This window comes from Danio rerio, chromosome 4, assembly GCF_052040795.2.
Source record: "Danio rerio strain M-AB ecotype USA chromosome 4, GRCz13ab, whole genome shotgun sequence".
NCBI classification, from domain to species: Eukaryota; Metazoa; Chordata; class Actinopteri; order Cypriniformes; family Danionidae; genus Danio; species Danio rerio.
This window is the reverse complement of record NC_141024.2, coordinates 10,241,019-10,257,536: the sequence shown is the minus strand read 5'-3', so window position 1 is coordinate 10,257,536 and position 16,518 is coordinate 10,241,019. Positions and strand designations below refer to the sequence as shown.

General features: G+C 36.7%; 1 protein-coding gene and 1 long non-coding RNA gene across 5 annotated transcripts in view; one reads left to right on the top strand and one right to left on the bottom strand.

Moving 5' to 3' along the window:
- Positions 1 to 31: 31 nt before the first annotated feature.
- The window catches only part of tspan9b (tetraspanin 9b), a 28,630-nt gene continuing 12,143 nt past the window's right edge, over positions 32 to 16,518 (top strand). For 2 of the 4 annotated variants that reach the window (XR_015942051.1, XM_087246470.2), the window contains exon 1: positions 10,574 to 11,317. Coding sequence is in view for 2 of the 4 variants with exons in the window: in XM_087246470.2 (XP_087102596.2) it covers positions 10,961 to 11,317 (357 nt within the window). In the remaining 2 variants the exon portion in view is untranslated. 4 annotated transcript variants of the gene reach the window in all.
- LOC148679945 (uncharacterized) lies at positions 5,849 to 13,580 on the bottom strand. The gene is made up of 3 exons (XR_015942423.1): positions 11,872 to 13,580; positions 10,169 to 11,547; positions 5,849 to 7,697 (listed from the first exon to the last, which is right to left on the bottom strand). It is a non-coding gene; the product is annotated as an uncharacterized LOC148679945 (long non-coding RNA).

Genomic DNA, 16,518 nt, shown 5'->3' with positions numbered 1-16,518 from the left:
ATTTTCAGCAGTTCTCGCGCTGACCGTAAACGGACTGAAGTCACGCCTCTCCATCTTTCCTGCTCCACAGTTTCCGTTCGTAGGAAAACTTTACTGCCATTCCGAGTTTTTCGAGCTCCAGGACTTTTTTGGACTACAATGAAAACAAAACTTTGCTTACCGATAGTTTACATACGTTTAACCTCTATTGGTCACAGTTAAAACGACCTTAACGGCTTCATAAACAAAAGCAAACGAAAGCGAGGAGAGTTTCCATCGGAAAGAAGAAAACAAGTCGGAAAACATAAGTTGTGCTTCCAGTGAGGTGAGTAAAAACGACAATAAAGTATCATAATTGACTGTATTTTTCATGTTTAGCGTTACATTAACTTTATTTGCTATGGCAACGTTACGTTAGTAAGTTATGTACGTAGCCACCTTTGTGCTGTTGATGTTTAACGTTATCAGTTTTTGTTTGGTTTAACGTAACAAACATTTCCAGTTTTGTTTTTAAATGTGTGTACGCTGTGTTGTAAATACAAGTAAAAACAAACTTGTAAGTAAGGGTCAAACTCTAATGAATACAAATCTCTGCTACCGTTACAGAAAATGCTTAATATGGAAATATGACGTACGTGTAGGTAGACGTGCTGGAGATGAAACAGATTTGGCCTTAATGTTCATGTAGGAGTGCAGCTATGTTCAAGGCCTGCAATTTAATCAAACTGGATTATTAAACATTCAGTGTCTTTCCCATCAGTTTTACAGAGAATTGTATTTGTGTGTGTGTGTGTGTGTGTGTGTGTGTAGGAGCCGCAGGCTACATGATTAGCGTTGCACAGGAATGTGCAGAATTGGCGCATCTAAAACGCGCATCTCTTGTTGAAAGCAGCTGCTGGAGACTCATGGTCACATCAACCACATTTACATGCTCATCAGTTGCCTATTAGTCTTTAATCTTAGAACAAGGCAGCTTCTGGTGTTTTACAGTGTCAGTTTGTGCCTTATAATGTGGTTATAAACCTATAACGCGGTTCTTTCTTCTGTTTACTATGTAATAGAAGTAATAAACTAGTAGCTAATGAAAAGAACTACATGTGATAAACATTGGATGTGGAGGGGTTGCTATGAGCTGTTTTTAATATAACTCTTGAACACAGAATCATAATGTAAAATTGGGTAAAAAATACTCATTTAATGCTTATAACCAGTTGCTGTGCATAATATTAATAGAGGGGCTGTGGGGAAAGAATTTAAAACTTTCATTTAATTTTTGAAGATGATAAATATATTTTAAATATGAACATTAAAAAAAGAAAAAAAAATAGCAACATATTTAAACACCTACAGTATTTATGTATATATTAAACATTATTGCATATTATAATAATGCTCAAAGTATAATGAACTTATTACAGTAAAACAAACACAATCCCATTCATAGCAGAATGGAGTTACACTAGTCAAGCTGCGCCTGCTTTTTGTCTTGATTTGCTCGCCGATGCCTTCTATCCCTTGAGTGACAATATTCATATTTTAAATAATCAGATTAATTTACAGCATTTAATTGAAACTTTTTTTTGTAGCTCAGGAATAAAACAAACATACAAAAAAGTTATGTTAAATTATAGTTAAATATAAATTATGATCTCTGTTAAAGGCATTCACCCCATTCTCCCGCTCTTCTCATGTGGTATATTGGACCAAATCAAAGGTTACCATAGGCTAACTTCGGCCTGCGGGTCCCTAGTTTGGACATCTCTGTTCTATATATGTTAAAGTACAATTTTCACTATTAGCTATTACTTTTAGAACAATAGATTATAAATATGCTGCTTATCAATAGTTAATAAGGCAGTAGTGTAGCTTATGTATTGGGTGGGGTTAGGTAAGTAGAATTCAATCATACTTTATAAACACTATCAAATAGCCAATATTTTAATAATAAGCAGGTAATAAGCCTGTAACTAAAGTAAACTAAAGTGTTACCAACATTTTTATGTGAAATTGCTTGTGAATTTAAAACAAATTGCAAATAAATCAGGTAACACATTAAACTAAATATGAAATTCTGAAGTCTGAAACAGCCAAACTAATATTTCCTTGTAGAGCACACCCCTAGTCGTAACCTTTCAGCACTTTTTGCCACTTTAAATTCCCTCTCTCATTTTCCGCCCAGAATGGTTGTTCACTCAAGTCTCTTCACATACTTTCCACTTCAGTATGCATATCAGACAGGCCAAAATCTCACTCTGGCAGCCAGCAGAGATAGTAAAGATATCAGAATTTTCACTTTTAAAGCCACCAGAGGGCAGTGCCTCCCAAAACTCCTTGTACTTCAAAAGAGGTCACACAGTTATGTGTTAAATACTCTTATTAAACAGCAAAGCAAGCAATCAAGTATGAACCCAAACAGGTCAGAGCAGCTCGTGTTTTGAATAGAGAGCAGAATAAAGCACTAATGACATAATTAAGGATGATACATACAGTACTAGAGACAGAAGATGCCCTCCGGCTGTCATGCAGAGAAAAAGTACATTCTGTGCAGACGAATGCTTGCTTCAAAGGGCGTTTTCACAATAACCCAACGTTTTATGTAGCTCTTGAACTGACCTTCAACTACGCACATTCAAGACAACTTTTTGGAAGTCTTCAGATGCCTGATAGGCTATTAATTCACCTGATTTTAAAGGTGAAGACTTTTTATAAAAAGCCTGTTTTCCATTCTGACTGTCAAAATGTAATCTTGTGCATAAATGGCATTTTTAATATTTGCGCCAAGCATGTGCAGGGAAGCCAAACCATTGGTCTAACAGTTGGTCTAATGAAAAATGCCAGTTGCTATAAAAATATCAGACATGCTGTTCGGATTCTGCTGTTATTTAGTCATGCTTCATACACTCATACGTCCTCAATTCAGTGTGACACTCTGAATAACAAAACACCTATTACTCTCTAGCGTGGCCGCAATATGTTTTGACATATTTAAATGATACAAAAGCTCATTACTAATGCAGGAGGTACAAACCCAAGAGGATGGCTTCTGTGTGTGAATGCAGAAGTGTTTTAAACCTGTGTGTGCGTTTGGTGTTGCATCATAACATTATATCACAGACATCTTTGTTGCATAGTTAAAAACATTTGCATCAGAAAGCCGTAAAAGATAACTTTGTTTGGGGTTGTGATCTAATATTAGCCATAAAATCATTCATTTTTAAATGCACACTTGAATATTTGATGCGTTTTGGCTACTTTTACAGTGCATTTCATTTTTAAATAGTACAATTCAGAGCCCACTAATATAAACCCAGGCTTGCTGCATTATGTACTATTATGCAATTGTTATGCAAGCTGTGATTCGAGCACGGTATATTAAGGGTAATATTTTAGGTATGCATTTTACTTTCCATTACATCACCCTTATTTTCATGCTTGTGGACAGTTTTTAACCCTAAAAGCACACAATTTGATTAGTATGCATTTAGTCTTTAAAATCTGGTTGTATTATTTTACAGTATCCTCCACTAATACTATTTTAGCTGCATTTTGTGATATTGCACACAATGCACAGTTTGTATGCAAAGCTATTTTAATGCGTGCTTGGAAATTGTATTGTAACCAAGTAATTTCTTACATATACTAAAACAAATCTGTCATGCTGTAGTATGTACATGTGCACAGTTAGCATGCAAATAGTGATTTATGCAAGGGTTTTAAGGCATATGTTTTATGACACTATTTTAAATCATTCTTCTAAATAGTATGCTTTAAAAAGTACCTGGGCAATTTTAACATAATACTAATACTAATCCGTCAAACTAAGTTTCTGGAGGGTCGCATCCCTGCAGAGTTTAGTTCCAAATCTGCTTCAACAGAACACACAAATGTCTGTGGCTGTTTCTCAATTCCGCGAACGCAAAGAATGGACTTGCATTTTCATTAAGACCATTCTTGCCAGGTTACCTTGGAAGAACGAATTCGGGAGACCCTAAGAACAGAGAATGCGTCCTGTGAGAAATGAGATGCTGCGTTCTTCCTGATGGTCACATGACCACATATTTTTATCTGAAAATTATTTAAAAATTACAGCATTCATGCAACAATTGATTGTTTTTCCCCTTTTAAATATATATAACATGCACAAAAACCTTTCGAATATACTTTGCACAATACAAATAAAACAGATTTTAATTTCAGCAGATAAACCCCCATAATGTTTTTATACCATTATTAAGATGTCTCATTTAGGGGATCTCCTGAGATTTAAGACATTTTTTTTATTTAAGACATGTTTTATGACATTTTAATGCACTTAGAAATAGTATTGTCTTAAGCTACCTGAGTAATTTAATACTAATGCTATTCTGCCATGCTGCAGTGCAGTATACAGTATGCCGAGATTGATTCATGCCAGGTAGATGAGTTGAATTCCAGCACACATTTTATAAAACACCATGTGTGATTTTATTTGTTTATTTTACTATTTAAATTTTTATTTTTTTATTGCTGCTCACTTACTATTTGATTCCTATAAAGTACAGCAGGTTTAAATAGCTTTATTTGGGACTGTGAGCAGTATTAGCTCTAAATGCAATGCATTCTTGTAAATAGCATGTTATTATGTTAAAATAAATATTATGTTAAAATAGCAGTTTTAATACTAATCTAGCATAATACATTATATAATATTGCACAGTTAGTATGCAAGTGAGTGATTTCTTCTATTATGTTTAAGGTTTATGTTTTATGACACTATTTTGACATTGTACATTTTGTGATACCTGAGTAATAATAATTAAAAACTAGCACGAGTATGGCATGCTGTAGAAAGTACTTTTGTGCAAATAACACTTTAGTTGTATTGGTTGCACTTTATTTTATAAACCGTGTAGTTATGTTGAAGAAAGTACTAGGTCATTTAGGTACATGTGTTAGGCAGGGTTCAACAATAAGGACTGCCCGATGGCCCAGGGCCAGTGTGAGAGACGCTTGGGACAGTAGATGGGATCATTACTGGCCTAACTGCAGCCACCTTTTGTTAAATAATTTTGAACTGCAATAAAATACCTTCACATTTTCCATACTGCTATTTTTGTTTTGTTAACACAGCATTTTGCTTATACATTTATTAACATTTTTAAAGTGCTATTTAAATACATGATTTAAATAATTATTAACATTTAAATAATTATGGATATTATTTTTGACATTATTTAAAACATGTGGCTAAAAGAATAGCTATTAAAATTGAATTCTTTCTTTGGTGGGGCCAGTGAATATTATGGCAGGGCAAGTAAAAATCTGAACCATTGGCCTAATCAGACCAGTAGAAAAAATCCTTAACGTTTAACCCTGATGTTAAGGTTTACACAGTTTTAAGGACAGTTTTACCACAGTTTATGTAATGACTGATAAATGCATGTGAAGCAGGAAAATAAAGTGCCACAGTTGCATTTCATGTCAGTGTAATTCTTAGAAAGATGGAATGTAGCGGATTGAAAAAGCTTTTTGCTTTGTGGTGAATGAAAACAGCATCAATTCTGTTTCTTCAATCCCAACACGCAATGTTCATTTCCCTAGAAAGTGTTAAAACAAGTTTTTTGTCAGCAAGTCAACCAGCATTCCCTGGATAGAGAGTTAATGGAAGTTAATTTACATATAGGGCGGACTGCTCGGGAATACATCTCTCTGGAGTGCCTAAGAGTGCGGTTTACATGCAAGCCGCCGTGTCCAGCTGAACCAAATGGCCTGTTTGTAACCGCAGTCATGTACAATGAGAAACATTCCTCTGAAGACTTGAAAAGCTTGTTGTCTCTGAAGGATCCAAGCACATTGTCATTGAATAGTGTACAGCTCAAAGGCATATCTCTGTGTGTGATTGTGTGTGTGTTTGTGTGAAGCTCTGAGCAGATTGGCAGGCAGATGTTCATTATAGCGTTGAAGGAGGTAACAGATTGTACTTCCTCAGAGTCTATTTAATGAATGCTCCTTAAACACACATCTGGGCGGCATTTACTACGTACAGAAAGGTCTGAAAATCAGAGACTGCCCTGAAGATCACAGTATCCACAAATCTAATGCAGCACAGACATTTTTAACATTGATAATAAGAATAATTGTTTGCAATTTAACAAATTAGAATGATTTCAGAAGCGTCATACTGCAGCAATAATGTAAAAAGAGTCAGCTTTGCATCAGAGGAATACAGTTCAGTTGAAAATATTGTAAAAATAAGTTTGTAAAAGTCATTTCACTTCACTTTTGAGCAAATATATGCAGCTTTAGTGAGCATAAGAGGCAAAAACATTCATAAATCATTGTATTGCTCTTCCCAACCCCCAAATTTGAACCATAATTTAATGTAAAAAAAAAAACAATGTAGCATACAATTAAAGTAATGTACTTTTTATTATAATTTGCATTAGTAATTTGTATGCTTGTACTTACAATTTGTAAATATAAGTAATGTACTTCTATTTAAATATGCATGTGTGATTTTATTTTATTTTTGTACTCTTACTGAATAATTGAATCTCTTGAAGGATTTCTGGGGGGAAAAAGCTTCAGACAGAGTGATTCTCTAGTATTATTTACATAATTTCACAGAACTAATACATGCATTTACACCGAATATGCAAGAAAAAGGTAATAAAACACTGAAAAGATATGCCATAAAGTGAAATATGCTATAAAATACATTCTTGAACATTAAGAAAAAACAATGAACTTCTACGAATACTATTACTCTCGCAGTTTTGCCTTTTTTTTCTCTCTCCTATTCCACAGCAGATGTCTTGCAATCCTGTATGTCCTCTCTTCTCTATATGTATAATAAATGACTGCTGTTCTAGGCTGAAGATGCGTTAAATATCTGTGAAAAGATATTCAGCACTGCTTTTTCTGTAAAGCCCTATTCAGGCTCCCGGCAGCCATGTGAGATGCACAAGCCATAACATTTTCTAGAAGAGCATCCCATGTGCCACTATTCAGATCTGACACTCAGACGTGTAGTACTACATGTACTGTTGCAGTAAGATGAAGAGTCTAATTATAGAAAAAAGAGTGCTCAGATCGTGCTGTAGTGTACTTCACTGTTTCGCAATACAACTGGGGATCAAGTTATGTCATAACCCCAATACAATTCAAATCACTATTAAATTAAAAGCGCATTAACAATTTTAAATATGTATTAAATGTATTGCATATTATCAAGTTTTTGAGTTCAAAAAGGTACTAAATTAAATCCCAGTTAAATGTAAGTAAAAAAAATTACAAATATGTAAATTTAGTGAATACATTGTAAAAATTATATGACAAAAAGTAATGACAACATATGTTTTCATGTTACTTTAGCTTATTTTAATAAAGGTTTCTATGTTTCAACTTTTTTTAGTTTAGCTTAATATTTTTAGTCAGTTCGATTGGGATGACCAGAAAAGTTCATATCTAAATACCTATCACTAACATGCAAAAGATAGGCTAATTAAAAGCTACAATTGACAGTGTGCTTATGGGAGATCCTCAGAAGTATAAAGTAGGTGTACAAATCTGCTGCCTGCTTATGGAGCTGTGGGAAACTTTTGTCCACCGTTACAGCTAAATAAATACTGTTCAGTTAATAAAATCCTGTCTAATGAGTTTCCTGAGAACATCAGATCTCACAAACCCACCGCAGGGTGAAATACACAGTCAGCACCACACACACACACACACACACACTAACACACACACACAATATCACAATGCCATTTAATTAGATTGGAAAGAGCACTGGAGGGAAAGAGGAATTCATAAAAATAGGAGATCACTACAGAAATGTGCCCTGAATACACACAAGCAGCTTTGGTTATTTAAGGTATTTAAGGTAATACTATTTATTTATTAATCAAATGATAATACCTTAGGCGAACCTAACTAGAAACCTTACACCAGGGGTCTCAAACTCAATTTACCTGGGGGCCGCAGGAGGCAAAGTCTGGGTGAGGCTGGGCCGCATAAGGGATTGTGAAAAAAAAAGTCCTCAAATGTCATTATTAACAGTTTTAATTAATGAACATGAAGTGTCCTGAACATTAATAAACATTGAGTGAAGATTATGAACAGTTCTTCTGAACATGGCATCTTTTGCCTACTCCTTGCTGCCAGAGACTTGACAGCGCTTCTTCTCACAAATCTGAACCACATTTGGCTTTAAAGCGGAAGCAGTTGAGACCCTCAGTATGGAACTTGGGGGTGGGGGGGGGGGGGGGGGGGTGATTGGTGCAGATCTGTAGAGTGGATGCGCGTGTACTGAAGAGCGGTGGTATTGCGCGCGTACTGATCAGCTGTGTTGTCGCGCGCGTACTGATCTGCTGTGTTGTCGCGCGCGTACTCAAGAGTGGTGTTGTCGCGCGCCTACTGAAGGGCGGGACCGAAGGTGTGCCGCGTCGCGGGGGCACTTTTGATCATTTTGGAAGGGCACTTTCTATCCAAGACTAAAAAGGGCATGTGCTCTGCACAGATTGAGCCCTATGTGTGCACATGCCTGCCCTCACCTAAAAAAAAGGCGTATATATGTATAAATAAAACACCCCCACCCCACTCCAGTCACATCAGTGAGTACCAGTCTGTATCTACCTATAATATATATAAGATGCAGACTGTAGCTAGGTAGGTGGCAGGCTGCAGATAGGTAGCTAAGTGGCAGGCAGGGGCGGGAACAGCTTACCTTGGTTCTGGCTGGCGCGAGTTCCCTCCCGTCACTTCGGCGGGCGGGGAATCCCAGTGACCGCTGTGTACGGATAGCGCTCCGCTGATTCTGTCAGTGTACAGCGGTCAGCGCGGGCCACAAAATATTGCACACAAATGGGCCGCAAATGGCCCGCGGGCCGCGAGTTTGAGACCCCTGCCTTACACTTTAGAATAAAAATTACTCAGTGGTATATATGATCAGGTTTTGCAGATTTTTCTTTGTGAATTTTAGTCTGGGTAGTATTTTTTGTTATTAAAAATGAGTGTGAGCGAAATGCATTGTGCACTGTACTGTTGTGTACTAGGCTGTCAGTCATTCAGCTGATGCAACACTGAAAATATGTCATCCCAGAGCTTTCTCTGCTGTTTAAGCTTTCTCTTGGTGATTGTGGAAAGTAAATGTGACATAGAATCTTGAGATTGTACAACTTACTGAACAAATACATAATGTTTAATGTAGATGCAGTATAAGTCTGTTTAACAGGCTGTCTCATTCACACTGCAGCAAGCATCCTAGCCTGTGTTTATATCAGGATCACTATAAAATAGGAATGACTTTAATTGATTATGACATTTGAAAGATAAATATATGAGAGATTTTTGCCTTTAAACCCTACAAATTTGAAGGTGCTCTGTAGCTATTGAGAGAAGCTTCTCCTTAATAAGCAGGTTTTTAAGGTGGTTGCTAGGTTGTTTGTGATTTTTGTCAATACTTTCTTGTTTAGTTTTTTTTTCCATTTTGTTCTACTAGAGTTTCTACATCTAAAGATAATGTTCAGAACTTTAAGACACTTTTGTCTATGAAATGTACATTTTATTAATAATGTTGTTGTTAAGTATCAGGTTTTTTTAGGCAAGTGTTTATGTGTACAATTAATCAAAATTTTATGGGGAAAAGCATTGGAGTGGTTTGCTATTTTTACCCTGTTGCTTAATATATTACGTTTCTTTGCCTATATGTCTACAGGAGTGTCAAACGTAGTTCTTGGAGGGCTGCAGCTTTGCACAGATTAGCTTTAACTCTAATTAAACACACCCGAGCAAACTAATTGATTCCTTTAGGCTAGTTTGAAACCTAAAGGTAAGTGTTTGGAAGCAGGCTTGGAATTAGACTCTGCAGGGCACCTCTGGTCTGTAGGGACCTTTAAAATAAATTGAAGTTGAAGACAATTTTCACAGTATATTCTATTATGCTTATCTTCTATAGAAATGTTCATTTATATTAGACTTGACTAGAAATAAAAAAATAAAAGTCAAACTGCTGCAGTCTATATTATTATCCCCATTAAGAAATATTCTTTCTGTAATCATTTTTGTTTCACCCAATTTCAACAATATTGGCTGATATAAATGTTAAAGCAATGATAACTATTAAATATTTTAATGAAGTGTGTGTGTGTGTGTGTGTGTGTGTGTGTGTGTGTCTGTGTGTGTGTGTGTGTGTGTGTGCAGTTTTCACAAATGTAAAAGTTCACAAAGAGCAATATCACACAGCCCCAAAAACAACAAATCAGATGCACTATTTTTACTTATGTGGCAAGACAACAGAGAAGTGACCTGGAAACACTGGCTCTGTTTGCATGATCTATCTGATTATGCAAGATGGCATGGAAACACACAGACAGTCTCGCAGGGTAACAAAAAAAAAACACTGCTGCATATACATGTAATAACATTTATTTGGTTCCATCATTCAGCTTTCATTTTCCCGCTTGGCTTGTGATACTTTCAAAAAGGTACGTGGGATGGAAGATAACGCATCAATTGACCTGCAAACAGATTGGCCAGAGTAGAGGAGGAGGAGCCAGAGAAAGAGAGAGAGAGATATGAACGGATGAAGGTAGGAGGATGCAGAGAGGGACAGAGCACTAGTTGGGATGGGAAGAGCCGGGAGAGACGATCTCTAATAATAGCACTGCAGGGAAGTGAGAGCGTGCAGAGCAAAAAGTGGTACATGCAGCAAAGCGAATCATGCCAGAGAAAGAGTGCGATGGAGCGAGAGCGGCGAAAGTTGAAAGCACATGCTCTGCATTCACACATGCACGATAGAAACGGCGGAGAGGAGAAGAAGACAAATAGGAAGCACAGGGAGAAACACATACTCAGTGCAGAGGAATTACGGATGGACAATTACCTGGATAGTTAAAGTGCTTGAAGTATGTGTGTTCATGTGACTCTTCAATGGCAACTTTGAACACGTGTTTCGTGTTTCGACGTGTGTGAAACATGCCCTCCGTTTGGCCTTTATCTGATGATGCAGAGGTGTGAGAGCCACGAATCTGAGGTCCAGCGGAGTCCCTCATTGGACAGCGCAGAGTCAGAATTCACCCGTGCGGCCCGACGGGGTCACCGCCTGGCTGTGGGGGCCTATTACGGCTCCCGGGGCTCAAATGTTAAAGATCAACCAGCCCAGAGTGACGGAGCTGTGGTTGCTGTCCCTCAGGGAGGGAAAACTCAGGATAAACGCGTGTCTGGCAGAGGGAAGTACGTTGTGTTTTACCTGGACTTGTCGTTTGTGTTGCTTTTAGAGTTTGAGAAGCTGAAGATGGCTCGTGGATGCCTGTGCTGTGTCAAATACATGATGTTCCTCTTCAATCTGCTGTTCTGGGTGAGTATCAAACTACTGCATGAATTATCCAGAGTCACTTATTGTTAAAATGCTTCCTCTTATACAAGTTTAATGTGAGACTGCTATTAAGTGCTGCTGTAACAAGTGAACCTCATGTGTCTGTGGGGTATTCAAAGCAATGAGTAAAAAACATTGTTGGATCTCTGTTATTATTACTCATACTATGATTCGTCCAAAACCTGAATATTATTCACAAAGTATTAAATACTCTAGATCAGTGGTTCTCAAACTGTGGTACGTGTACCACTAGTGGTACGCAGGCTTCCTTCTAGTGGTACGCGGAGGAATGAAATATGTCATGTACATGCTACACACATTTCAAAATTTGTCAAAAATTATGTATATAATATGTCATATATGACATATAGCCTATATTTCTGATGTAATCTGCCACATTTTTTAACTGTGCAGAGTTGTAGCTGCTTTACTGGGCCTAATCCGCTACTGTATTTTAATACTACTCATTTTGGTGGTACTTGGAGAGACAATTTTTTTTCTGAGGTGGTACTTGATGAAAAACGTTTGAGAACCACTGCTCTAGATTATAGTTTGCTAAGAATCTTGACTTGAAATTTCCAGCCTGTGGATTAAGCAACAGGCAACACATAGACCTAGGCTCCGTTTACATTAGTACGTTTAGTTTTAAAACAGCGTTTCACCCAGCGTTTCTGAACAACTCTCCATCTACACCACACCACTGAAAACGTACATCACGTGACCACACACACACATTCTGGCATGCGCTGCAGCATATCTAGCCAGATCTGCTCGTCGGACTGTTCATCAAAGATCTACCACTGGATCCTATCTCACTGTAGTTGTTAAATGGGATATTTAATTCGTCTTGTTGTCTCTATCTAACGACATATTCTCAGACTTTGGTCTTTTGAATCCATTGCTTGTTCTCAGGTAATGTGTTTTGGCTGAGCGCAAAGATAAGTTAATAATTAATGTAACTACGTATATTGTGTATATTGACTGATTGTTTGCTTTTATTTCCATTAATGTATAAACTTATTGTACATTATACTTTTATAATGGCCATTATTGATTATTAAAACTGATATTCAGCATGAGAGAGGGTATGTTTCATATTTTCAATGAAAATGATAGGAGGCAGTGATGTTAATGTTGTTTTTGCTATAAATATGCACACAGTGAAGATGACGCTCATATATGCAGCACGACACCTCAACATATCTGCTGTCTGTTAAGTTGCTAATATCAAAATGAAAATAGCAGTTCCTTACGTCATGTTTTCATTTTATTGTTAACATAGTGAAGCAACGTATTTATCCAGGATGATGTGAATAAGGTTATAAAGTACACTGTTCCCTTTGAGGATTTACCCAACATGTCCTTGGGAGTCTGTTTTCCATATCAAACTTGCAAAGTCTGAACTTACAAGGAGAGGATGCAGGACTGAACTCTTTGTAGGCTACCCGATGTCCGATGTTTCCGATGTCTCCGTTTTCCCCCATCCACACATAGCAGCAGCGTTTTAGAATGAAAACAACCTCTGCAGTGTTTTCTAAACGCTCCATTTTCGGCCTTCAAAAACTCCACTTGCAACTCCCAAGAATTCTGGTGATAAACAACCATGTAGTAGCACACTGAAATATTCACAACATTTAAGTAACCACATAGCAATGCCCTGAAAACCACATACAACACCCTGGAAATGTGAGCCAAACAACACCTTAGAAACCACATAGTTACAATCTTAACCACTTAGAAGACCCAAGTAACCATATAGAAACACCATGGAAACCACCTGCAACACCCTAGAATTGTAAGTCAAACGACAACCTAGCAACCACATAATAACACTCTAAAACACTTAGAACATGCAAGTAACCATGTAGCAACACCTTGGAAACCACATAAAACACCCTAAAATTGTGAGCTAAAAAACACTATTGCAACCTGACAACTCTCTGAAAATAATACAACAAAAAGTAATACTGATGGCAAATAACACCCCAGCATCTACATAGTAACACACTAATACACTTAAAACGTCATCATAACCCCACAGCAACCCCCTACAATTGTTGTGGCAAACCTAGCAAAGATGTAGACACAAGAAGACCCATAAAACTCAAGTAATCACGTAGCTTGACACTTGACAACCATGTAGATGTGATAATGAATAAATTTGACAATAAAGTTTTTTCCAAAATCATGAAAACAAAAGAATAAATAAAAGTATTAAATGTGTATGAATATAAAATGCAAGGCTAATAATAAAATAATGAATACAACATATAAATAATAATATATACAATAATGTAAATAACCTTAAAAAAAGCTGAAAAAATGGTTTGGAAAAGTTAGAGGAATCCCAAAATCCATAAAAATCGGCTCTAAAATCAACATGGGCTCATTCTGAAAACATAGCCCTATACATTTCTGGTGATCGTGAATTATGTAGCCAGAAGTACGTTTGTCTAAATTACGTCTTTCAAACAAATGCTATGTTGCGGTATGACCCCGTTCGTTTCTGCGATATCAGCTGACTGCTTTTCTCTGTATAGACGGCTTTCCCGCTGTTACCAGTTTGTCCAGTGGCTTGCAGCATACGTTGGTGGACTTGTGACGCAGAGAAGAGACAGGGTATGAGTATGACAAAGAACGCTTCCAGAAAGCGGGTAGGACAAAAACAAAACCCAAAAAATAAAATAAACAAGTAAATAACATGGTGAGAATGTAGTAAAATGTGAAAATTAAATGAACGGAAAGGAGAGGAAAGAAAAGATGAAGAAGGAAGGGAAAGTAAAGGAAGGAAAAGAAGATGAAAAAAAGGAAAGGAAATGAAAGGAAAGATGAAGAACGAAAGAAATGAAGATGAAGGAAAAACAGGAAAGGAAAGGAAAGATGAAGAAGGAAGGGAAGGGCTTTTTTGGATTGGTTTTAAAACACTGTTGGGATTAGGGAAGTGAGTGGGCGCTGGTTAATTGGTGCTTTTTAAAACACTATCGGTTGGGTTTAAGGAAGGGGCTGGGTGGGGCAGTCTGTCAGTCGTTTGGTCAGTCAGTCATTCAGTCAGTCAACAGCGGCCTCTGGTGCATTTACTCGATAACAGCAGGTGCAAATGCCATTCGCAAAAGAACTTTGAGATCTTACAAAATCTCTCTGGTGGATTCGCAAAAACAGCTAACATATTTTGCACTCTCCAGAAATGTACAGTATATAGGGGTATGTTTTCAAAATGAGCCTGGGTTGTCTAAAATTGTGAGTGAAGGTTGCAATAAATAGTGATTATTATTATGTAAATATAGAAATGTGTCTTTCAGAAAATGAAATGTTATTTTCCACCCCAAATTGCTCATTTGCACTTTAATTTTCTAAATGCTAATTATTTACATGTTTAGAAAAAAAAAGAAAATCCACTTAGCTTAGAAATTAGTTTGTAAGAGCATAATCCTCCTGGTAGTAACTGCAGTATGTTGAATGTCATGAATGTGTGTGTATGTGCTGCATTGGGAGGGAAGGAGGTTCATCATGAGGTGTTAAATGCTTTCAGATCAAAGGCATTAATCCATATTCATATGAAGCAGAAAGAGCACTCAAAAAGACCCCCTTCTTTCCTCTCGCTCCCATTCTAACTTCTCTCATAGGCTCATAGTTTAAGTTCTCGCTCGTCTTTGTCTTGTTATTGTTGTTGAGTAAATGCAACAGGAAGTCTGTGTGTCAGATTACGGTTATGCGAGTTGCGAGATTTCACTCGTTTGATCTGCCGTGGATGTGTTGTTATTTGTTTGATTCTGAGCGAATTTAATGACGGAAGCACCAAATCACAAGCAGGAAACTTGAAAAAGAAAAAAAAAAACTTCAGACTGATCTGAAATCTCCTGCTGCACACACATACACCCACATATACATCCATATAGGGACGGAAAAGAGGGAACATGAAAGAATAAAGAAATTATGGAAGATTGCAAAAGCCTGGAGATTTTACACTGCACACTTTAAGCAGCGGGGCGGAGAGGGAATAAAAGAGAGAGGAGGGTGATAGAAAGGAAGATAAAAGTGATTTGAAAAGGAGACACAGAAAGCTTTAGATAGAATTACCTTGAGATGAAGAAGTTTGTTAAAGCAGTTTGGTTTGCTGGAATTTAATATCAGAGTTCTTTTTTCAGAGAATTTTTTTCCACTGACGAGAAATGACTTTTCTATTCTGAATTACAAGGTTTACAGAGGAGTTCAGCAAAGCATAAAACAAAAACCCTTGATCTCGCTCTGCTTTATTTCTGCGTTCAGTGCATTTTATTATATTTTCGCTATAAGAATGTAAATGGGGTGCTAATGATGTTTCTGAGTGGAGTTAAGGAGGTGTTGTAGGTCACTGGTAATCTATATTTCATGTGTTTGACATTACGGAGCCTGATGGCGCTCTGCTTTATGTTTAATACATGAGTCAGAAAGTTAGGCCAGACTCCCTTCTCCCTTCGCAAGGTCACAAACACACAGTACACTCATTAGTGTGTGTGAGGTCAGTTTAGTATGTGGAGTCTGATATTAACATAAATGACTGAATCACCTTCTCTCTCTCGGTGTTGCTTATTTCAGTACTCATCACTGATATCTACATTTAGTGGAATGTTCTTTTCTTTTTTTTGCATCTTTCTTGCCTTATTTTATTCTTTCCTGTCCTTTCTTACCTTTCCTTAATTTAATTTCCTGTCCTATTTTTCTTTTCCCGTCCTTTTATTGAGTTCTTACTTTCCTTTTTATTTTCCTTTGCTATATCTTTTTCCATTTCCTTTTTTGCTGTTTATATTTCAGTACCTATATCTCTTAACTTCCTACCTATCTATTCCCTTTGTCCTTTCATTTCCTTTTTGATGTTCTTAATAATTTCTTACCTTTCTGTTTGTTGTCCTTTAACTTTTGAGATGGTAAAGCTCTTCTTTTTTTTTCTGTTATTGTATTTACATTTTTTTTTGTATTTAATTTCCTTTGCTCTCTTTTTTGTCCTTTCCTTTTCAATTTGGTCATGCTCTCTTTTTCTTTTTTCTTTTGTTTTTTTCCTGTCCTTTTCTTCTCCTGTGCTTTTAGAGTATTTGTATTCTTCTATATGTTATTCTGTATTTTCATATCCTTTATTCTCTTTTATGTTTTTTTTAGTTTTTTATTCACCTTTCTTTCCTCTTCTTCTTCATCTTCCTTTAATTTAT